Source organism: Talpa europaea (genome assembly GCF_964194135.1).
Source record: "Talpa europaea genome assembly, chromosome: 14".
In the NCBI taxonomy this organism is placed as follows: Eukaryota; Metazoa; Chordata; class Mammalia; order Eulipotyphla; family Talpidae; genus Talpa; species Talpa europaea.
This window is the reverse complement of record NC_140082.1, coordinates 27,559,942-27,584,184: the sequence shown is the minus strand read 5'-3', so window position 1 is coordinate 27,584,184 and position 24,243 is coordinate 27,559,942. Positions and strand designations below refer to the sequence as shown.

Here is a 24,243-nt window from a genome sequence, read left to right as displayed (position 1 = left end):
GTCTCAGGCTGCGTAAATCAACAAATAAACACTGGATATTGCTATTTCACCAATGCATCTGACACCAGGGATTCTGTGTTTATGCAGCTTCAGTCCACTTTGCTCTCTCCTTATACTGACCATTTGTCGTTGTGACTGGCCCTGTGGCTCTCCCTCATCATGTTAGTTTCTAAATAAGAATACTTCCCTTTGGCATGACGTGCTGTTCCTGCTCTGTGCTTAGTCTGTTACAGAATATGAACTTTTCAATCATCATGTTTAGCCTAACAAGTCTCAATTTTATATCTCCAGTCCCATCCTTCAACTAAATGCTAGCCATATATTTTCAGGTACCTAGAGAATAATCCCTCTGCCCCCCACCCCAACCCAATATACTTTCTTTTGCTCTCTCTCAAGTTGTGCCTGTGTGTATCTACTGCCCCCTCTCTGGGGTCTGTAGGTGCTAGTCTTGTATGATCACTGTCTGTTTCTCACATCCCACTTTGCACCTGACGGACCCAAAGTATATTCACCAGCCAGTCAACTCTTCTGCTGCTGACACCCTAATCCAGATCAGTACCTGTTACTGAGAGTCTTGAATGTCTTCCTAACTCTTCTGGAACTTTCATTTTTGCTCTTTTATGATACATCCCCCCAACCCCCCCACACACAGGTAACAGCCAAAGTGATTTATGTCTCCCCCCCAGCTTTATTGAGATATAATTGACATATAACATTGTGTAAATTTAAGGTGTACGTGTTGATTTGATACCCTTATATACTGCAAAATGAGTGATCTTTTTAATCAGATTCTAATACTTAACACTCTCCAGTGCTCCGTCACTATAAAAATAAACCCAAACTTCTTATCATGGCCTAAATACCTGTAACACCTGCCTCTGCCTATCATCTCCAAACTAACCTGTGATGATCTCTCTCATCTCTCACTTCCAAATTTCAAATGTGAAAGCTATTCCCACTTTGGGGTCTTTGTACTTTCTGCTCCTTCTGCTTGGAATTGCCAGCTCATTCCCACCATCCAGATCTCAGACTTTCTCTGACCTCCTGAGGTTGAGGTAGTGCGGTCACCAATGACCCTATCAATCCCCATTCATTCTCAATCTCATTTTCTATTTTTATTTTCTTCATAGAATTTGTCAACTATTGGAAATCATTTTGTTTGCCTGTAGGAAATAGGACTCCCTCCCAGAGGTCAGGTGTCCTTCCTGACTGGCGCCTAGAATATAGAACACTATTGGGCACAGTGGGAGCCCCCAAATATGTGAATGAATAAGTATATTTGAAATACAACGCCTCCCAACACTTCCTCATCATAGTCCTTTCACTTGATCCCAAATGATTTTCTTTCTCAAGTTCCATTTATTTCAATCCCCTATTGAGTAAAATTTTGGAGTCATCATCACTTCTTTTTGTGCCACATACCCAGTGCTACCCTCAAACCAAATCCTATTGTGCTATTGATCTGTATTCCCCCCCCCTTTTTTTAATTAAGATTTCTTTATTCACAGCTGACATCACTGATTATTTTTTTTTGACTCTCTCTGCTCTTTCCAATCTGGAGAATGATGCTAGACTGATGTTTCTAAACACTTTGTTTTCAAATTTTATGTCCAAATAGGGTACACTCCTTTTCGGAATGGAGGCAAATACAAAAATAGCCCTCTCTACAATTAGTGTTAGCTAGAATAGACCCATAGTGCAGTATTGTGTATATATTTTGCTGTTGAAACCAGTATCCTTGAATTTCATCCAGAAACCACCAGTTGAAATTTAAACTATTACACCTGTCCTTGGTAAACTGGTGCTATTTACTTTTGCAATAATAATTGCATAGGTTCATAGTAAGTCTTTAAAGAAGAAATTTAGAGAGGAAAATCTTTTTTTTTTTTTTTTTTTTTTTTTTTTGGTCTAGCATATCCAAAGGGCTCATCTCTTTGATTCTAACGGCCACTTCCAGTGGTTGGAAAGGAAATGTTCTGTGACTCAGGCAATGCTAATGCACCAGGTGTCACCAGCTTGCTCTAAGTGTCCTTTGGACTTTGCAGTTTTCTTTCTACTGAACCTTTGTTTACCAAGTGACTTGCAATTTTCTATCCTGTTTGCCCTTTTCAACAATGAGGACCTGCTGTTTGTACATGTATAATACCAAGTTTTGAAACAGGCAGATTTCCCAAAAAAACTGAAGTAATTGACATTATGTTTTTTTTTTTAAATAATTTTATTTTTATATTCCCCCATACAGCTGCACATGCCCCATTCTGACCCCAATCCCTCCCCTCCCGGCCCCTACCCCCCCCATGTCTCTGGTTCATAGTTTTTTGTTGATTTTGATTTTCACTTTCTTATAGTTATTCTTTTTCCTGGTCCCTTACTTAAGTTTTCTAGATTCCTGCTATGAGTGAGACCATCCGGTACTTTTCTTTTTCTTTTTGGCTTATTTTGCTGAGCATGATCCCTTCCAGCGCCATCCATGTTGCTGCAAATTGCATGCGTTTATCTTTTTTGAATGCTGAGTAATATTCCATGGTGTATATGTACCACATCTTCTTGATCCAGTCATCTATTTTTGGGCATTTGGGCTGTTTCCAAAGCTTAGCTATTGTAAATAGTGCTGCTATAAACATAGGGGTGCAGGTGTTCTTTGGAATTGATGTTTCTGTGTCCTTTGGGTAAATACCTAGGAGTGGAATTGTTTTAAAATTAGGTTTTTGTGAAGTTGGCTTGTGTGACGTCTCCCAAACTAGTTCACACTTAAAGTGATGAATTTGATATGCTTGGTGTTCAGTCTGCACTTGGCTCAGACACCCCTGAGATGGCAGTGAGAGGCTGTTCCATCGGCCACCCCCCAGCCACCCCCCCCCGCCGGCCACGTGTCTTACTTTGGACAGTGCAACATCAGCAAACAAAATGAGCTAAGGCCTGCTTGGCACTTACGACTTCAGGACTTGTTCTCTAGCCACAGTCCATTGTAGCATCCGGTTTCTATACTCAGAAGCCTGAGCAGTTAGGTAGAGAGGTCCATTCAGAGAAGAGCTGAGGATCCTGGATACATTCCCAGCTGAACTCCAGCCATCAGCTGGCACCCACTCTTAGCCGTGTGAACGAGGCCATCTGGAACTTCCCACTATTCTGGTGTCCCAGCCCAGACATGAGTTCTCCCTCTCAAAATACACTTGGCATGTATGCCCTCATTTCAGTCGTGTCTGTTCTTTGACGTACAAATAACATACATAATAACAAACTGTCATGTAGCATTTAATATGCACCAAGCACACAGATAACTGGTTTATTATTATGTGATTGCAGTTTGGTGGTATTCTGAGTGTCAAAAGGTTTTATTTTATTTCCCCGTCACTGGCTTAAACCATAATTTGTCAAATCTCCCTTTCCCATTTTTGACAAATTCTTGGCTAGAATAATTCATTCGACAAATGTTTATTGAATTTCCCTCAGATAGCAAACACTGGTGATAGAATAGTGAACAAAACAAGCAAAATCCCTTGCTCTTAGTAGGCCTAAAATCCAGTGGGAAGATGTAGATAATAAGTCTATCAGTTGGCTGAGAGCTTCATGGAGGTAATGACCTAAAGAGCTGTGACAAAGTTTGTTACATGGCTTTTGTAGGTCAGTTGCTGCTCTGCTACTTCATCCAGGTCAAGTAGAAATCCCTCCTGGGACATGGCAGATGTAATGGCAGAAGTAAGAGAGATGTTGAGGCTGTGCAATGGCTCTTACAGCCTCTGCTCAGGAGTAGCATACATAATTTCCTCTCACATTTTATTGGCCAAAGGAAGTTACATGAACAATTCTGATTGGCCAGTGGAGCAACTGAGTGGGAGCATTGCTATACTCCACTACAATTAATAAAATAGGTTAGATATAGATAAGAGCTAAGTAAAAAATGGGAAGGAGCAGTGCTGGTCGCCCAAAGGGGGAGTTAACGTTTAAGTAACATCATCAGGGGAGACTTATTTAGTGACATTTGAGGACAGATCTGAAGGACATAAGGGGATGAGCCTTGGACTATCTGGGTAAAGAGAGTTTCAAGAAAAGGAAAGCAAGTGCAAAGGCTCTGAGGCTGGCATGTTTATGGTGATTTGAGGAATAGCAAAGAGCCAGCTGTGGCTAGAATATAACAATATTTTTGTGGAGTAGTTGTAGGAAATATGATCAGACAGGATGAGACTAGATCATGTATGCCTGTGTTGGCCAGTGTGAAGACTCCAGCTTTGATCTTGAATGAGATGGACAACCTTTGAATTGTTTTGGACAGGAAAGTAACATGATTTAAATTGCGTTTAATAGGATTGTTCTGTCTGCTGTGTTAAAAATAAAGTATAGTGGAACAAGGTTGGAAGCCAGGATATAATTCGGCAGGTTTTTTTGAAGTGGTTTGATTTTGGAGTTATTTTGAAGACACTACAGACAGGTTCCCTTGATGGTTTAATTGTAGGACAAAGAGAAAAGGAATTAGGATGATTTTAAGGCTCCTTAACTTTCAATTCACAGTTAGTAAATCAATCTGCTCTACAGCTGGTAATCTTCTCTACTCTGTTGGTACACCTGCACCAAAATTATAAAACTCTGCAGCTAAACAAAAGCTACTATCTCCTCAAAAGTTGGCTCCATATTAGGAGAGACACAGCCTGTTCCATCTAAAGTGATCATTCCTCTTTCATTGCCAGACATTTTTTAGTTAATCTTGTCACTGACCTTCAAATTTTACCCATTGGTTTCATTTGTGTCACCCAATATCCTAATCTAGGCTCTGGTTCTAGCTAGGTGGAACTTATCATGTTACTTTATTCCATATTCATCTCTTATCCAGGGTTTATAGTCATTTACTGAGAACTCTTACCAGTAATTTAAGAGAAGAATCAGTTCGTGAAATTTCCATTACTCAAGTGGGTGAAGATTATAACAGATTACAAATTCTACATTGAACAACAAATCAGCATACCTCTCGAGTCCCATAAGCTATTACTAGAACTTCAGATATGAAGAAGATCTAGCTACTGCCTCGGAAAAAGCTCAAACTCATTTCAGTGACGATTAATGTTAGAAGTAAGGAAGGTCACTAACCTACATCTGGGAATTTGCTGCAGTCTTTGGGAGTGTGATATGGTGATTTATAGGAAATATATATTTGGTCATTCAGATGAATAAGATCTATTTCTTATATAATGATATTCATCCACAGTTTCTGAGTCATAGCTCCCCAAACCCTTGGAATTTCCTAAGGGTTCAGTCACAGGTTTCGTGACTGAAACTGTAACTTGTGGAATCTGCCACTGTCTTCTGGTAGATGGTGTCAGAAGTGAGTTCAATTCTGGTATACTCTATTGTTTGTGTGGGGAACTCCTCCCCCCACACCAGAACTTGGTAATTTGGACACCAATTTAGGGAGCCTATTAGGTGTAGTTCTAGTCCCAGGAGCTAGTCCCAGTAAATTTGTACATCATCTCCAGAAGGGTACGATTTTGGGTTGGTCAGGACATAGTCATTGGTTGGCAAGTAAGTTGATAATCACCAATTTTTTTTTTTTTTTTTAAGATTTATTTATTTCTTTATACAAGCACTGGGTACAGTCAGAAGCGCGGGAGGGTGAGGATTCACCAGAGCCAGAGCGGGGAGCAGAGCAGGCAGAAGGACCGAAGTACACTGCTGAGGGGAGCAGCGGGTGGCAGGAGAGGTCTGCGGGCCATGTGGGACCCTCCTCTGGTGGCCGGGGAGCAGCCGGGGATCGAACCGGCGCTGCAGAGGCTGCGGGCAGCTTCGCAACCCAGCACTCAACCGCTGCACCGCTGGGGAGGCCTGATAATCACTATTAATGACTATTATACTAACCACTTGTTGGATATTTACTTTGCACCAGAAAATTCATGTAGAAGGTTTATCATACTCATCATAAAAACCAATTTTACAAGGGAAGAAAGCAAGATAGAGACCGAGAAACTTATTTAAGGCTTTATGTAGCTAGAGATGGGACCCTTTCTGGGGCCTACATTCCGCCCTTAGAAATGTTAACTTTCCAGGCCTCCCTGGTGGCACAGCGGTTGAGCGCTGGGATGCGAGGCTGCCCGCAGCCTTTGCAGTGCTGGTTTGATCCCCGGCCACCAGCGAGGGTCCCACATGGCGCACAGACCTCTCCTGCCGCCCGCTGCTACCCTCAGCAGTGTACCTCGTCACTCTGCCTGTTCTGCTCTCTCTGCTCTGGCTCTGGTGAATTCTCTCACCCTCCCACGCCTCTGACTGTACCCAGTGCTTGTATAAATAAATAATCTTTAAAAAAAAAAAAAAAGAAATGTTAACTTCTCTTTTTTTGCAAGGAAATTCTTTAATTATGATTTGGGGAACTCTGATATATGGGAAAGATGGTGTTGGCTTTCTTAGAATTGTAAAAATGAGTAGATGTTATAATTATAAGACTAAGGTAGAAAATGTAAATATAAAGAAATACCATCTTTTATCCAGAGAACTGAGATTTTGACATGGTCTATTTCCCCCATTAAATTTTAACAACATTATGTGTATTTATAGACAAAATGTTTTAATTTAATGTTACAAGACAGCTGGAAATGACTTGCATTTGCTTTACTCAAATATTTGTTTAGAATTAGTCAAATGATTTAATGTGTAACATCAGTTAGTGTGAACTAGAAACGAAGTACAATTGACAGAAAATATTATTGCATAATGTTAACATTGTGATGATAGAATGAGTTATTCTTCAGTGGGTATGTTTAGTATTAACTGATTTGGAACATGGTGAGAAAATATTTGTACTGTCAGTCATACTCAGAACAAAATACCATTACGACATATTTTTTTTCATGCTTAGATAATTGTAAACTATATAGTCTAATATGATAAACACTATGCTATATAATCATGTAGCCTTTTGAAATTAAATGGATACTTACTTTTACAAATTTGGACTTTCTAAATTTGATGGCTAGGGCAACTGTGTCCAAGGTAACGTATGGTGATTCTGCAATTCCATATTACATTTTCATAAGCAAGAGGTGACAGGAAGGACCAAATAGGAACTGATCCTTTGTATGTGCCAAATTGCTTTGTTTAATCCTTGTTAGGTAATAACAGTATTCAGTAGGTGCTTGTCAATATTAGCAATATTCAGTGGGTGCTTGTGAATAAATATGAGTATCATTTTCAAAACTCAATTTCCTAGTGAAATACATGTAAAAGTATTATGTAATTTGCCCCAAAGGGACAAATGGTAATGAGAGGGACTGCAAAGTATTCAGAGATGAGACCAGGTGCCTTTGGAGCCTGTGGTACTTACCTCTGCAAAGTTGTCCTGTCTTGGAAGGTGCACAATTCAGATCTTATGAATAGCTTATTTCTGGAATTTTTCACTTAGTATTTTCAGATCAGGATTTACTGTGGGTAACTAGAAATTTATAAAGCAAAACTGTGGGTAAGGGGAACTAGTATATACAGGTATTGTTTAATATGTAATTTAGTTCAATGTTTGATTTTGTTTGGATGATCTATGAAAATGGATAGTTAAGTCTTATGGTATTGCTTTATATTTCTGCCTTTGGGTTTCTTAACAGTTACATTTTGTATTTGGGTGATCCTAAGTGAGATGCCTAAGTATTTACAAATACGTTTTCTTAGTGTACTGGCCCCTTTTATCATAAACACCTTGTCTCTCAAAACAGACTACCTTAAAATCTGCTTTAAGTATAGCTATTTGCTCTCCTGTTAGTTCCTTTTTGCATAGACTACCTTTTTCATTTTTAGTCTAACATCTGGTGGGAATCTCTTGCAGGCAATGTATTAATGTCTCATGTTTTTATGCGTTCATCTGTTCTTTCTTTTGATTGGAAAAGAGCCCATTTACATTTGACTATTGATAGTATGTACTAATTGGCCATTTTGCTAATTGATTTCTGGATGTTCTGTACTTTTTGTTTCTTCTCTTGCTTTTCCCCTTTATGATATGATTTTCTGTAAAGCTAAGCTTAGATTCCTTTACCTTTATTAATTTTAAAAAATAGATTCCTTTATTGTGTTTTGGCTTTGTGGATTATTCAGTAGTGTAGCTGCTTAATTTTTAAATGTTGGAGGATTTTCTAGACTTGCTTTTATGGTGTAACATATAGTTGATTTTGATTTCCCATCAAAATACATGAGAAGGTACCTGCAGTTTGGTACAGTGTTCCACATCTGTCAATTACATTAAGCCAAAGTCCCAGTCATGCAGACTCCCAGCTGAGCCTCCAGATTGAGAAGCAGACAAACCATCTACACTGTGCCTGTTCACAGAATTTGTGAGTTTAATGATTGTTATGCACTGGAATTTTGGGATTATGATGTAGCAATAGAATACATGATTTTGTAGGCTCAATGTTTATAAGAAAATCTATACTTTGTCATAATCTTATATAAATTTAGGACCTGAGTTACAATTCTAGCACAATACACTTTAATATTAGCTACCTCCAAATGTATATACTCAAAACTTTTGAAATATAGCAGCTGTAATTCAAGTATTACTCCTGAATAGTCACTAAAATTTATCCATAAAATCTTGTGCCATATTTTTTCTTACGTTAAAATAATCTATCTTATAATATTGACAAAATTCCAAAGGTATTTATAGAGTCAATATACAACTTTACTGTTGAAGGTAAAGTTCAATTTTGAAATACAAGAGAGGACACTAAACAACTGTTTGCTTCTAAGTATAGAGAAGTATTTTAGGTTATTCATATTTCAAATTGGTAGGCAACAAATCTATCGAGTAAAGGAAATCTCTCTAAAATAGAAATGTGTCAGTATTTTTCTTTACTGGTCCAGACAGCTGCCACCCAGGTTCTAGTGCCTCTCTGGCTGGTGGTACGAAGGCTCTCAGGTAAGTATAAGGTCTTTTATTCAAGGTGCAGTATGTCTCTAATAGATAACTTGTTTTATGCTTTGCTCTCACGGTTGGTGGGCAGAAAGATTTAAAAGTACTTATTTTGAGCCACTAATGTAAAAAATGCAAGGGTACAAATAAAGAAAAAAAGTGTTTATTTAAGCCATCCACTAGGATCATAATAAATAATGCAATATACTAATGTAATAACAGATGTCGTCATGCATTTACCACATTTATAAATATACAAGAAAGCTGGCTGTTGGGATAAATTTGGAAAAGTGTATTTGGCAATACAGTGAAAGTTAACAGTGTTAAGACTAGCAAACAGATTCTCTTTCTGATTTTTTTAAAAAATACATCTTTATTATCTGAATAAATGGTAATATTCTCTTATAGGTTCCTGCTTTTATAAACATGCTAGAGCTACTAAGTCAACTGAAAAGGATCTAGGTTAGTAATTTGCCATCAAGATTTGTAATGGAAACCAGATTTTAGAAAAAAAAAAATAACAAAAATTAACTCCTCTGCATTTCAACATGAAGGATGCTATATGGAAAGCCAGAATTATTTAAACAATAAAATGTGTCTGAATCAAATAAAACCCAAAGTTTACAAATAGTAGCTCTAATACTCAATGTACAAATGCTGTAGTATTATGATGTTTGTCATTTAATAACCAATTATCTGACTATAAAGGTAATGAACTTTGGTTAAAGTTTAATTTTGCTAGTAAATGTCATGAAGAGTTAAATAGGGTAACCTTTAACATTAGTTTTAAAAGAAATAATTTAAACATCTTCAACATTGAAAATGTGTTTTTGTTATTTACAGTTAATCAGTGATACCAGTGTAGAGCTTAATTTAGCCAATTGCCAGTCTTGCATCCCTCTTCAACATCTGCTATTACAATCTTCCTTATAAATACTTAGGGAGGTTAGTTTAGGGAAGGAGAGCGATCCGTGGTCCAGAGTAGTTCAATGTATGGCCATTTGGTTTGGAGACAGCGTTTAATAGGCGTGTCATCTGTTTGTAGCATGGGATCTTCAAAACCCATAACAACTGCGGTCCCTTCCACATACATGACCTGTTGAACCAAATAAAGTCATCTAGGTCAATCAGTAGTCTTAGCAAATTCTTATTAGGGATATAAAAATAACTGCTTACTGATTAATGTGCAAGTAAGTTTGGAAACATGATGGAAATTTTAACTGCTACCTGACCAGTTGACTGAGGTCACAATAAAGAGAAACATATGTAAACGCCAAAATACATTGCTTCTGATAAACATTCCTCAAATTTTATATAGTTCCTACTGCTTTGATAGTGAAGCAGAGCTAGGTAAATTAGAAATATTTGCTTTGTGTTAAATACTTCAAATACTTTGACTTAGGAGTCAAAAGAAACAACTTTATTGCTTAAAACAACATTGAATTATGAAAGTATTTTATATATGACAAGGTCACATAATTTGGTTTTATGTCTTTTTATAGGGAATTCTAAAGTGAATTAAAATTTTTCTGTATCTTATCTATTTTATTGCTAGTTTTGATGAAATACATTCACTACTCAAGTTCATGGTTTTCAACTCCTCAGAGGAAAATTTCCTTTTCAGAGAAACTGTACACCAAGAATACAACTTGATTTTTATAATTAACTGCTAAGACAGAACCTACTTCTTATAAGGAATCTTACTGCATTCAGGCAGGCCTGCTTGGGTAAGTACTGTGGCCTACCAGTCTTTGCTTTTATACTCCTTCCTGCTGGGCCAGCATTATCCTTTCCTCTGCTCCTCATATTTTCAGTACTGAGTAACTGTGTGCTCTACCTCTACAACTTAATGACATACGCACCTTGTCTTATAGTTCTTATACACTATTAAGATTTCGTATTTCTGGATTTCTGACCCTTTTGTTATTATGTCAGATGCTTGTGAGCATGATTTGAAGACTTACTAGATATAGGTAGCGTGGCCAAGCAGACCAAGGACAGGATTAGGAATCAGGAACTCAGTTCCAGTCCTTGCTCTGCCAATGACTTGCTGTGTGACACTGGGTGAGTCACTTAATCTCCCTGTCTCAGATGCCTCATCTGTAAAATATGGATAATATTTGACTGGCCTACCTTGTAGGGATTGTGTAGGCAAATAACTATGTAAAATTTCAAAATCTAAATGAAGCACTCATAAGCACATATTAGAAAATAGCATCCAAGATTTTTTTACTTTTAACTAAAATTATATATTTAATGAGCTTGATTTTCTGTAGCAGTTCTTATTTTAGATACTTATACCAGCATGAGTATTTGAAAGTGAAAAGGTATTATCAGTTTTTATTCCTTCTAATGTTGTCTGTTATTTGAATAAATGTAATCATAAGAAACATATGTAAATAAAGCTAATATCTAAGGAAAACGGATAGAGTACATCGGGAGGTTATCAACTTTGTGCTGTGTCAACTGCTCATAGCAAAGCATGGGCGGTAAGAGTGCAGGTTCTGACGTAGACCAACTCATTTTCAATTCCTGAGCGGTGACTTTTAAGGCCATACTTACTTTATAAGGTGCTGGTATGAAACTTCAGATAAAGTACCCAATGCAATCTTAGGTAAATGCTCTATAAAATAAGCACTAGCAGTTTTTCTCTATCAAAAATCTCGCTGTTACTCCTTTTTCCAGATTAAACTGTAATACTGATTTACTAATATCTACAGTCAAGGGCAATATGTACATAAATATAGTTATTTTGTCACAGTGAATCTGTGATCTCACTAACATTAGTCAAATCACAATATGATTAGCTCTCACATACATTGCGACAGTTTTAAAGAGGCTCCTGGAATAGTCACCTTAGGTAGTAATTTTGTGTGAATCAAACATTGGCAACTTACTTTTATCAACCCAAGTAGCCACAATTATTGTCAGTTATCATACCTTTTCATTATAATTTGATTGCTTCAATCCATTGTAGTGGTAAACAGTGAAAGACTCTGGACCCCTGGAGCCCTATTATAGATAAAGTATTAAAACATCTTTAGATCAGGCAAATTCTAATTCAGCAACTGAAAATAAAATGCAAATTTCTTAAATCCTTATTCTTTGACTAGGGAATCATTTGATAGAGCAAGAAATGTAGGTTTGTACAGCTAACTTCCTCAAAGCTGAAATGATTTGCTTCTAGGAAAAAACTGAGTTTTAGTACAAGATCTTCTGCACTAGTTTATTTTCTGACAATGTTCACATATTACTGGTCTTTAAAGGTCTGGTTAATTTATTTCCTTAATCAATGTGGAAGAGTGGGAACAGTACATATACACATGCACCAATACTTCCAATTTGGTCCACAATATCAAATAAGGGTTTCCATCCCCCAGAGCAAATAATTCTATTCTGAGAGACTTGGATAACACTCAGTAAAGGATAGCACACAAAAAACAATGACACTAAACTTTCAGAAAAACTGATGCTAGCTTCAAGGCAGCTAATAACAGCCTGTCCCCTCTGAAGGTGACTGGCTCCAACGATTTCCCTAAGGTTCTATGGCTGAATGTCCCTGCCACAAGTGCTACAAGAATGGCCTGTGACGCCGGGGCATTGCTCCCCTTAGAAGATCTGCTGGCAATTGTGGCATCTTGAGCTTCCGAGGGAAAGGAGGGGAAAAATAGGTACAGACTCGGAGGCCCCTAAAGTTACCGTCTGAATAGATGCTTGCTGCTTCAACTACTTCCAATTTTTAGCCACACCCCCTCCCTTTCTTGATTCAGTCCAGCCTGGGGTATTATGATTTGCAACCAAGAATCTTAAAATGCAGGAGTTAATCTATCTTTTCACTCTTATCTTCCATTACTCACCTTCTTGGATTCTGTTTTAGAGAAGCATAACACTTGTTTCCCCATGAAAACACCTTTTATTGTTAGTCCTTTCACATTTGTGACTTTTTAAACTATTCAACATTCTCCCTTAGTACACTAATTGGGTTGTTTATTACACTAAATGGTTTTATAGTAATCGTTTCAAAATTTAATTTTAGAATGAATCACATACTACTTTGTATCATCCCTTGATAGTATTACCTCGAAAATCTAAGCTCACTTTTTTTTTGGTTTTGGTATTGCTGAATTTGCAGAGCTAATGTACTTTAACTTACAAAAGAAATACTTTACTATAACTGGGTATATTATAGTGGAGTATAATTTATATTCCAGTCATTAACATTGGCATAAAATACTGAAATTACTACTGCGTTACACTACCTTTTGGTAGTGTTGGTAACTGCTTGTCTCTGGGATGAAGTAACCTGCATTGGCTTCTTTAATCATATACTAGTTGTACAGCCTTAAGCAATTTTCTCATTTTTGGATCCTTGGTTTCCTTTTGCCAAAATGAGTAATTTATAAGGCACAAAATGCCTGGTGCATAGTGTATCCTGAATAAATGTATCTGCTTCTGTTTAAGGCAATTTGCTTATACGTTCTTAGAGTAATCATAACAATGTAAGATATGCATTTCTAAAAGATTAGTAAACATCTCAATGTTTGTATTTTCTAAGTACTATGCAAAATCGTTCCAAAATGAAAACAACCATTATTTTACTTCATTACATTAATATTTTTAAAACACTGTTTTGATGCTATCTTGAAGTACATAAAAGTAAAATGAATTTAAAACTTATCTTCAATTACTCACCTTGGATTCTGTTTTCAATAAGAGTGAAAAGATTAGATCCTGCATTTTAAGATTCTTGGTTGCAAATCATAAACACTTTATAAAAAAACTAGTAGTTGGAATATAAATAGGACAGCACCATCTAAAAATAATGATATCAGAAAATAAAAGATTCATTTTTTCAAGAAGAATTAACCAAAATTTTAAAAGCCTAATTGTGATATTCTTAGTAACTCTTTGAATTTTACCTTACTCATTTTATTCACAGTAACCTCAACAGAGACATACAGTGTTAGACGATAATGGGTCCCTATTTTAATTACCAACACTGAATTTTGACATTTCCCCTCTATCATTTTGTTATAATTTTTCTACTTGGAATTTATGTAATAGAGGTGGAATAGGAATGGCATTTTTAAAAAAAATAATTTGTTTTAGTGCTAAAATCCTTCACTGTAAATAGGAAACAGAAGAAAAGGCTGGCATATAGGCTGTAGAAACGGTTTGCCAACGACACAGCTATGACTGAAAAGTACTTAACGTCAGCATACATGTGTGCTAACTGAGGTCTTTGAGCCTAATGGAAGAGGTGTCCCAATATGAAACAGCACAGCTCCACCCAATGAAAATTCTCTGGAACCTGGGGTTTACTAGTAGGAGTGCTCATTCTGTAGAGGCTCCTTCACCTTCCTTCTTAGTATTTAGAAAGCTTTAAAAAGATAATTTAAAACCATTCATAATAGTTACCTGTAGAAGGAAAACAGGGATGAGACTAGAGAATTTTTTCTTTATACTCCACATCCTTCTGAATTTTATCTTCCTTTAAAATAGCAGTATCGCTACATGTACTTAGTAGTGTGTGCACTATCACCTCTCAAAGTTCTGCATTACAATGTCTGAACACATGTTCTATCCTCTGTGTATGGGAAAAGTATTTACAAAATAGTACTTTCTTAGTCTGCATGTTAGAACATTTTATATGAAAGATGCTAGAACAATTACATTCCAATAATACAAAATACATACATTTTTTTTTTGATTGGTCTTTAGTTACGTTACCTGATCAGGAAAAAATTCTTGAAGAAATGGACCCAATAATATGATTCCTAATCCTTCTGGATCTAATTTATTCTTCATGAGATTTATGCTATGGAGAAGGAAAAAAAGAAACAGTGGATACAGATGGGAAAAAAAGCTTACTTTTCTTATGATTAAATTACTGGTACTATAACACATTTGACTGCCAAAACCCTAAGAGCTGTTCTTTTTAGACTCTTAATGACACATACCCAGGAATGACATCTAATTTGCCAAAACTTGGTTATTTTTAAACCACAGTAATCTGTTACTATTTAGAATTTAAATTATGATGATGACTTTGAAATATTGTTCCTTATTAGGTAAAGTAACTTAAAAACTAGGCTTCTAATGCAGTCTGATAATATTCCAATGGTGGATTCTGAATGCCTGGATTTAACAATCAAGTGAGGCACTTAAGTTTATTTTAAGGCCTAAGGAGAAAAAGAAACAGCATCAAAAAGCAGTGGTACATGAAATAAAAACATCTAAAAAGCTAACTGTCAAGAATCAAATGAAGTGTGGAGGCTTAAAATTCTTAGGCAGTATAACAGGAAGGTTAAAGATGTAAGACAGTTCTCTGGACTAGCTAATTCACTAAAGTGTAATGAATGGTAGGAAGTAAGGTGTATGGGCACTTTATTGCTCCAGTGGCAGCCTAGTGAACAGTGCTTTGCAGAACTCTAACAATTTAGATGTAACCAGGGGTGGTAAAGTGCTATTTATGTGTGATTAGAAAAAAGGCAGAGAAAAGTAGGCTGCAATTTGAAGAGTCTCATAAGTGAAAAGCTCTTACAGAAAATATTTATTCTGCATACTACTATCTCCAAACTGTAAATGCCAAGTTAACTATACTATATTACATAATATGCAAAGGATATGACATTTTAATGGGTTTGAGTAAGAGGTTGTGACATGAAACAAAGGTAAGGTAATATTACAGTTATTTAATTTATTCATGCTTAATTTGGTCTTGTTAGTTTATGGGCAATCACATATTGAAAATGTTACTAGACCAAAGTACAGAGTGAATAACTCAGTCCAATCTTTCAGCTACTTCTCGAAAAACGATCTAACTGTAACTTTACAATTTCAAGATACAGTGTGTATTCTGGTAGAACAAGGAAAATTAAGTAGATATGTGCAGGCAAGTCTGTAAGAATTTGGGAAAAAATTAACTCTTCCCTTCTTCCTGTTAATCTTCCATAGCCAAAATTACCTGAATTCAATCAAGTCAGAGTAATGCAAACGAGATGGTCTCCACTTGGAAATTAATAGAGAAGAAATACGGTAATTACTATCATACTGTTTATTGGACTAGCTCAGTTCTAATTTTCTCCCTTTAAGTTGGAAACTATTATGTCTGTTAAAAATGGGTAACATCATAATGTGGATAGTGAGACAAAAAAACTAATTCACGTGTGAACAGTTTGCACATGTTTATATGTATGTAAACATTCTGAAAATACACCTGAACTATTCAAAAAACAAAATAGGATCAAGTTTGAAAAACTGTGTATAAGAGTATGCTTTGCTGAATCCTTTCCTTAAATGTTTTATGAACGAACATTTGTTCATTGTCAGATCAACTTTCAAAAGGAAAATGTATGGGGAAAAAACTGAAAAATAGTTACATTTATGGAAAAAGTTGTAGATTTAATATGTACTAACTTAAGAGTGAGAATGAAGACCATGACACATACTTAGGCAATAATGAAAAACTAGTCATTTAGAAATGTTCATTGTCTTTGGTCAAAATGTCCTAAAAGTCAGAGGCCTACTGGTTATTTAAGTAGGATAACTAGTAAATATTATTATATAGATATGTCACTACTTTCACTGAAGCTACTTAGTGAAAAAGATTTTCAATTTATGGAAAAAGCAGGAAAGTAATTGTAGAGTGAGAAAGGAAGCTTATTTTAAGTTTGTCAAGTCTCCACTATAGTAGTGGTTAATGTCATTTCTTCTTAAATCTTTGCTTTATATAAGGTGCTATGTTTTATAAATGCAAATTTAGATAAAAAAAGGCAAAACTGTACATAAATTGTTTTAAATTGAACAGAATACTTTGAGTTCTTTAACACTTCCTATCTTATTTTGCTTACTATTCAGGATCTGAAACAAGGTCCAGTGCTTTCATTACATCTTCTAGAAGTGAATCAGGTATGAATCCATTATCTGTAGAAAAGTAGTAGAAACAATTTGGAATTAAGAGTTCACTAGAAGACATGTTATTACTATTAAGATTCTAGTGGAAAAATCACAAAAGGGACACAAAGAGTTAAGGAAGACGAGTATATTAGATTTATCTTAGGCACTGGCTTACATGTTACATTTCTTGGGCACATAGACAAAGATTTATTTTCAAGGTTTCTACTAAAGTTAACCATGTACTTTCTACCTGAGAACTGCAAAAAAAAAAAAAAATCCTTAAAACTAAATTACTTCTGAAGCAGTTTTACAAATTTAAGTAGGGAAAAAATTATATTATTGAAAGTTGTTAACAGTTAGTAATCAGATATAACTCTCAATAAACAATGTGAACATTTAAATTCCCTTTAAGAAATCCAATTAAAATAACCCTTTATTAACCAATTCCTTAGGCACATGGTATTTAACTTTCTGAAAGAATGCTACTAATATATTAATGACCCACTGTTAGATAAGTGATATAAATATAAGACCAAGAAAAGATACAACAGCTTGGTGGTCTGAAAATAAGTCATACTTCTAATAGGAAAAAAATTCAAATTAAAATGCAGAGTAGAATTAAATTTTGCTGAAGACTAGCTTATGGAAAATACTTCTTTTCTTTGATGAGGAAACAGCACTGGTAAGTGGTACAAAACTCTGATGCAATACAACATGACACCAAAACAAGCTTGAAGGACAGTCTAAAATCATAGTAGTCTTAAACAAGCAAGTTTATTTTTTAAATGTACAGTGCCAGAGCTTCTCTAGTCATTTACTCATTACTGAAGACTCTCAGCTTTATGTCAATTTTGGGATTAGGTAATAAATAAAGATCTTGTTTTTGAAGAACAAGATGTCCAAAAGCACTACTTCTATAATCAAACTACAGGAAAAAAACTGTAGTTGTTCTTTCAGTCTGTGCTATGTTCACTGTATCAAGAAGGAAATAAATTGTGAGTTTATAAAAAGGTCTTTTCTTACACCTCATAAGCACAGACTTACCCATGGTAAAGAGATTGGTCTTGACTAAAAGGCTAAGAATCATGAGGAGTAACTGAAACTGTGCAATTTTTAAGTGAAGGTTGAAAGTCATTTCAATTTGTCAGTTACCAATAATTTAAGGTTTAGGGAATAAAGAACTTGATACCTGTGAAATAAGCTAAATTTTATAAACTTGCTTTGATGAGTTAGAACACTGGGAAAAATATTTTTCTCAGTTAAGTCACAGTTAAAACCCCAGCATTTCTAAACATAAAGCAGGCTTTTATGGAACAGTTAAAATTATCTGGATAGGTTTCTGCACATCTATTTGACAAAAGTGGCCTGTTCTTTTGGAGCACTAAATGTTTCTCAGCAACACTGAGTAACATACATTTTGTAAGGCAGGCAGCCTTTCCTCCCTTATCAGAACCCCAGAACTCAGCTCCCGCCCCCAGAAAGTTAACTGGTTACATAAAGACATAACAACAATGAACACAGTAGACTTCTTAAATCGTATGTTTAACCTCAAGCTTAAACATTTCAACGCATTTTTAATTTGTAAATATATTCTATAATGTATAAATGCATTCTTAACAATTATACTAAATAAGTGAATCTACATTTTGTACATACAGTATTTCCAACCTAAAAATTGTAATGTACCTCAGCACCGCAAAATTTTTTACTATATCCAAGATTACAATTGGCAATCTTTTAAAAACACTTATTTTGATGTTACCTTATTTTTTAATCAGTCATATTTATTAGGACAAATATTATAGAAAAAGAACAGAATCATTAAGCTAAAAACAGATGAAGCCTAGATCATCTAGTATGTAGTCAACCAATTCCTTAGAGAATATGGAAATAGAGACATCATGGTGATAAGATCTCAATAGCAACAGTAATGGAAATCTGAGTACAATTTACTAGTCAAGCACTTAAAGAAAAAGAACTTGAAGGCATGTGTAAATGTGAATACAAAATCGGACTTCTAGAGGCTGGAAAAGTGGGGAATATGAGGCATGGAGGACAAGTGAGGGCCCAGCACTTGTGATGGCAAACAGCTAAACAAAGTATTTTGTTTGCTTTTTTGGCCAGCAAATAGACTATAAAGTGTGCCAAGCTCCCAGAGGCTAGGAGTAACTCAGAGCAAAAGACAATTGATGGGGAACAAAAGCTGGCAAGTAAGTTATTTCCTGGATATAACCACCATTTCATAACTGTGAAGAAATAAGAGTTGGATTTTAAAGAGAAAGATGTACCAATTCTAACTACGAATTAAGGAAGAGTCTGACAGGTCTCTTTTTAGCACAAACTAGATTGAGTGCTGTGGGAAGAAAGCAAATGGCAGCCACTCAAAATCCACAAGGCAAGATGGGACCTCCTGCATTTGAGCTGGAGGCAGCTTCTGCGGAGACACAGGGATGGGCAGCAAACACTTGGGACTAAAATTTTCAAACCACTGCAGGCGAGACAATAGTTTTGTGGGACTAGAAAGAACACAGAGGTCTAGTTGAGGAGGACCTAATGCCATTTGTTTCAGTAAAATCATCACGATTTTTATGATGTTATTTTGTATTTCACAGAACAACCTATTTCAACTTCAACAATACATAATTACAACAGAAAGAATGGCTTGTGCCACAGGTGAAGACATGCTGACAGCTCAGCTTTCCTTAGTGTTTTATCACTGCTCATCCCCAGTAGATGACTGCAGCAGGGGTTTCATAAACCTAAAGCTGTGTTTGATATAAGCAAGTGCTCAATAATGCTTGTTTCGTTTAATTATTCAAGCTAATCCTAATTTCAAATTTAAAGAAAGTACTCTGTCCAGGTACCATCCTTCAAGCAACAAGTTTTGTAAATTGTATGCATGAAGCTCATAAAGAAATGAGCTTGTCCTGCAAAATCACTCCACTGATGTGATGGGAAACTCGCAGAACAGTAACAATATGATTGCAGAACAAGTGGCCAGGGCAAGGTGAAGAAGAACAAAGGTAAGAAGCAACTGTCATCATTTAAAAGGAACAGAAAAGACAAAAGGCAGCTGATATAGAATGTCCTAAGGGCTGTACATTAAACAATCTATAATGGTAGTTTTTCTTAAAATACAACATGCTGAAACCATTCAGAAAAAAGTCAATATATTTCAGCGACTTAAAATATTAGTATTTAAAGTGCTCATTTTAAATAAAGATAGTTACGCATTAGCCAAATACAACTGCTTCCTTAAATGAAGCCCAAACACCACATTATGTGAAAAACATGAGACTATCATTTCAAATGCCATCTATATAGGTTTGTTTATGAATGAACTCACAATATGCCACACAATTTTGGAATTTTTTTTCTTTCCTAAAAAAAAAAAAAATTTTTTTTTTTTTTTTTTTTTTTTTGACAGAGGGAGAGACGAAAAGAGACAGATTCTGGGAAAGGGAGACAGTGACTCAGAGAAACACAGATGAGCGAGATCATGACAGAGTGCGTCCGGAAGACGCACAAGGAAAGAAACAGAATGTTTCTCACTGTCTCCGTATCTGTCAGATACAGACAGAAGGAAGAAGAGTGACAGAGATGAGTGCGTAACGGGGGGTGGGGGGGGGGGGGAGAGCGAGAGCGCTAGTGACACAGGCCAGGAGAGAGGAGAGACAGAAAGAGAGGGAGGAAGATAGTGAGGTAAGAGACAAAGGGAAAATACAAGAGGAGGGAGAGAAGACCGTCTGGATTTTGTTTTAATAAACCACTACACAATAAATTGCCAACTCATGTAAAGTAGTTCTCGCACAGAAAACTGAGTTTAGGAATTTGCCTAATAATCAGACCACTACTCATATCTTGGGTAGTCATTTGAAATTAAAAAAACAGCAGTACACACCTCATCTTATGTATTCCATTCTGGAGGGATTTTCTCTCTCATACTGCAATTAGTTTTAATATGGTAGAAACATGTCCCTAAACATATCCTGAAATGAGCAGGCATTTATGTACATATGTGCATGGCCATGAAGCAGCAATCTAGACTGGAATATGAAGTATAGTAAAGGGAAGATCTAAATGAGGGTTAGAGCAAAGGGGGGAAAAAAAACCTCATACCTTAAATCCTTAAGACATTATGACACAGGAAATTGCTGAACTCATTATCTAACTTCACCACAAGACAAACACTTTCCTGGCTATTTCTTGCATATAAAATGGTACCTCCTATCTGTGTTCACAGATAAATCAATTTCTCTTCACTTCCAATTGTCAATGTGATTTCCCTTTTCCAGTCTTCATGATATTCTCATTTAAAAAAGGAATAGAAATGGCTTATTCCCTGTCTTGTCCATGAAAGGATTCAAACTGGTAAGACTGCCCATGACATAGTTCAAAGTGCTACACTCAGCAAAGATTCAAGTTAAAATTGTTGACTGACTAGAAAGCTAATTTCATTCAGTGGTGAGAAAAGGAAAAGAGGTAAATCTCCTATTTCCAATCTAAAGATTTAGAAATGTTATATGCAAATTTTAAGTTAGGAAAAAGGCATAGCGGAAGAAAGAAGTCAACTCACCAATATGAGCACTAAGTAACTAGAGGGATGGAGAGAAAGGAACTCACATTTATAAAATATCCTACTACATGGTAAGCAATGGGTAAGGTGCGTTTCACAACATTAATCTTCATAATGACTAATATTTTCAGAAATTAAAAGAGATGCCTAAGTTTAACAAGTTTGAAGATAGAAGAAAATGTATTTTTAAAGATAACTAAATCCTTCTAGGAATTCACAGGGGCTTCACTGACGCATCACTTTCAAGTAGGCTTCGCCTAATAGTTTATAATGGAACATAAGGCATGAGCTGGTTTTAAAGCTACACTAGGAAAGCCGATGACTTGGGTGAACAGTAATGGCTATAGAGTCTAACAGCTAAGTATGTGAATACAAAAATGAACAAAACCTAGCTAACAGTGATATAAACGTGGGCTTTTCAAAACTATGTTGGGTACAACAGTTAAGCACAGGCTCACAAGAGAATAAAAGTCAATTTACTTTTCCACATCTTTTTCCTGCCACAAGCAATTTATATAGAAATACTTCGGGGCAGTCACATCAACAACATGGAGCTAGAAGTCGTCAGCACTCATCTCTCCCACCAAAATAACAAACTGAAGAAAACAGTTCAGAGAGAGCTGGACTACAAAGCAGGAACTACCAAAAAAAAAAAAAAAAAGTCAGGACCTCAAAAATTAAGGATGACCTAGAAAAGCATAGGAACAAATTGCTTGCATCACTTCATTTCTCAGTCAAGAGCAGCTTAGCTCCAGAGGGAATTCCCTCAGAGAAAATTCATGTCATGGGATAAAGGAGAAGAGGAGAATCTCAGCCAACCTCATTACTCTGAACTTTTGCAGTCTGTTACACAAATCTCCACAGACTTCACTTATACTGATCCCAGCTGTCAGCTGTTCACAGTTCCTCCCAGAGACTCAAGTACCTTCTGCTTACCCCAGTCTCTAAGACTGGGAACATTACCTCATTATCTATCAAGCCCAAGAGGTCACTATTCTGTGCCCTGCCTCCTGGGCTCAGGTCATGCACTGAGTACCACTGCTGTGTTGTGTTACTGCCACTCTGACCCAATTGTGAGCCCTGCTCCTCAAGTCCTAACAAATGGCATTAACTGGGGTTGTGAAGCTACTGACCTGCACACAGGGTTGCAGTTGAAACTGACATCCCACTGCCCCTGAACCCAGGTAACCACAGCAACAGCACCTTGTAGTATAGGACTGGTGCTGCTTCTGCATTTCCACCTTAATATCCCAAGTTACTACCGTGAGGCCATGGCCATATTCTAGACATTAGAGACACAGTTACAGCGAATGTATCTGTGTCCAGGACACATGTGCTCTCTTAGGACCTCCACTGTGATACTGCTCTGAGGGCCTGCGTGCCAGTATGCCAGAGCAGGCACCAAGGAACATCTCATCTAGAACTTCCTTCTAAAAGCAAAGAAAGATCAGGAAGGTATCAGCAGCCTTGACACACAGGACCTCTGCAGTATGGCCAATGTTAACCTCAGTCAATGAAGTTGTAAAGAGACTATGCCACCGTACCTTCTCAAGAACTAAAGATTTTACATCCAGTCAGTGCCCTTGCAGCCACCTCGGGGTCAAAGTCATTCTCCACTGAATTGTGGGATGCCATCAAAAGAACAATATTCACATTTTAAAAATGCTCAAAAAATTCAGTGGAGTAGAAACATACCTCAAAATAGTAAGATGACAAAACCATACATAGTAATACATGACAAACCCACAATGAATATTATATTTAATAGAAAAAAAATTAAAGTATTTTCCCTGATCTAGAACAAGGCAAGACTACCCACTTTCACTACTCCAATTCATTACAGTCTGCAAGTTTTAAGCAAGAGCAGTTAGGCAAACAAGAGAAATCCAAATTGGGATAAATAAAATTGTTGCTATTGTTGATATGATCTTACATATAGAAAATCTCAAAGTCAATCAAAAAATTGTTGGAATTATTCAATGAGTTCAATAAAGTGTCAGGAACAACTTTGAAAAATCAACCTAACAGAAATTGATGAAATTCCTATCCAAACTTTACAATACCATCAAAAACAATAAAATACTTGGGAGTAAGTTTAAGCAAAGAAATGAAGGATCTGTATATTAAAACCTAAGACTTATGGAAAGAAATTAAAGACACAGACAAATGTAAAGACAGCCCATATTCATGGATTTGAATAATATTATTAAAATGGGGCCTCCCTGGTGGCACAAGGGGTTAATAAGTCTCAGTACTATGAAGCTATCAGCAGCCGCTACAGCACAAGGTCAATCCCTGGCCAGGGAACTCACCCACACGGAGCAGCAGACCTCCTGTCTCACCTGCTGTTCCCCTCAGCAGTGTAATTCTGTAGAACTGCCTGCTCTGCTCCCCATTCTCTCTCTGGTTAATCCTCTCACCCCCCCACACCTCTGGCCTAGCTCTTTTATGCATAAATAAATCTTTTTAAAAAAACTGTTAAAAATGGTCACGCTATTTAAAGTTCATTACAGCCCCCATCAAAATATCCAAGCATTATTCGTAGAAATAGAAGAAATAATAAAATTGGGGTAGAACCACAAAATAGCCTGAGTAACCAAAGCAGTCCGGAGAAGAAAAAAACAACACAATAAAATCACTCCTCAATTTCAAACTATACTACAAAGGGAATCAAGAATACCCAATAAGGGAAGGACTTCCATAAATAGTGCTGAAAAACTGGAGAAACACATGCAGAAAAACGAAATTGGACCTCTAGCTCACAGCATACACCAAAGTTACTCAAAATGGATCAAAGACTTAAACAATAAGACCCGGTAACATGAAACTCCTACTCGAAAACACTGAAACAACAAGCTCAATATTGTTCTTGGCAATGATTTTGAATATA

At 36.3% G+C, this 24,243-nt stretch overlaps 1 protein-coding gene across 2 annotated transcripts in view; it reads right to left on the bottom strand.

Annotated features, from left to right (window-relative positions):
* Positions 1-9,824: 9,824 nt before the first annotated feature.
* MINDY3 (MINDY lysine 48 deubiquitinase 3) overlaps positions 9,825-24,243 on the bottom strand; it is a gene marked incomplete at both ends in the record, with an annotated part of 67,361 nt that continues 52,942 nt past the window's right edge. The window contains 4 exons of one of the 2 annotated variants that reach the window (XM_084254461.1): positions 9,825-9,974; positions 11,819-11,890; positions 14,609-14,696; positions 16,732-16,804. In XM_084254461.1, coding sequence (XP_084110587.1) covers positions 9,825-9,974; positions 11,819-11,890; positions 14,609-14,696; positions 16,732-16,804 — 383 coding nt within the window. The remainder of the gene's footprint in view (positions 9,975-11,818; positions 11,891-14,608; positions 14,697-16,731; positions 16,805-24,243) is intronic. The other variant, XM_084254462.1, reaches the window with a different exon arrangement.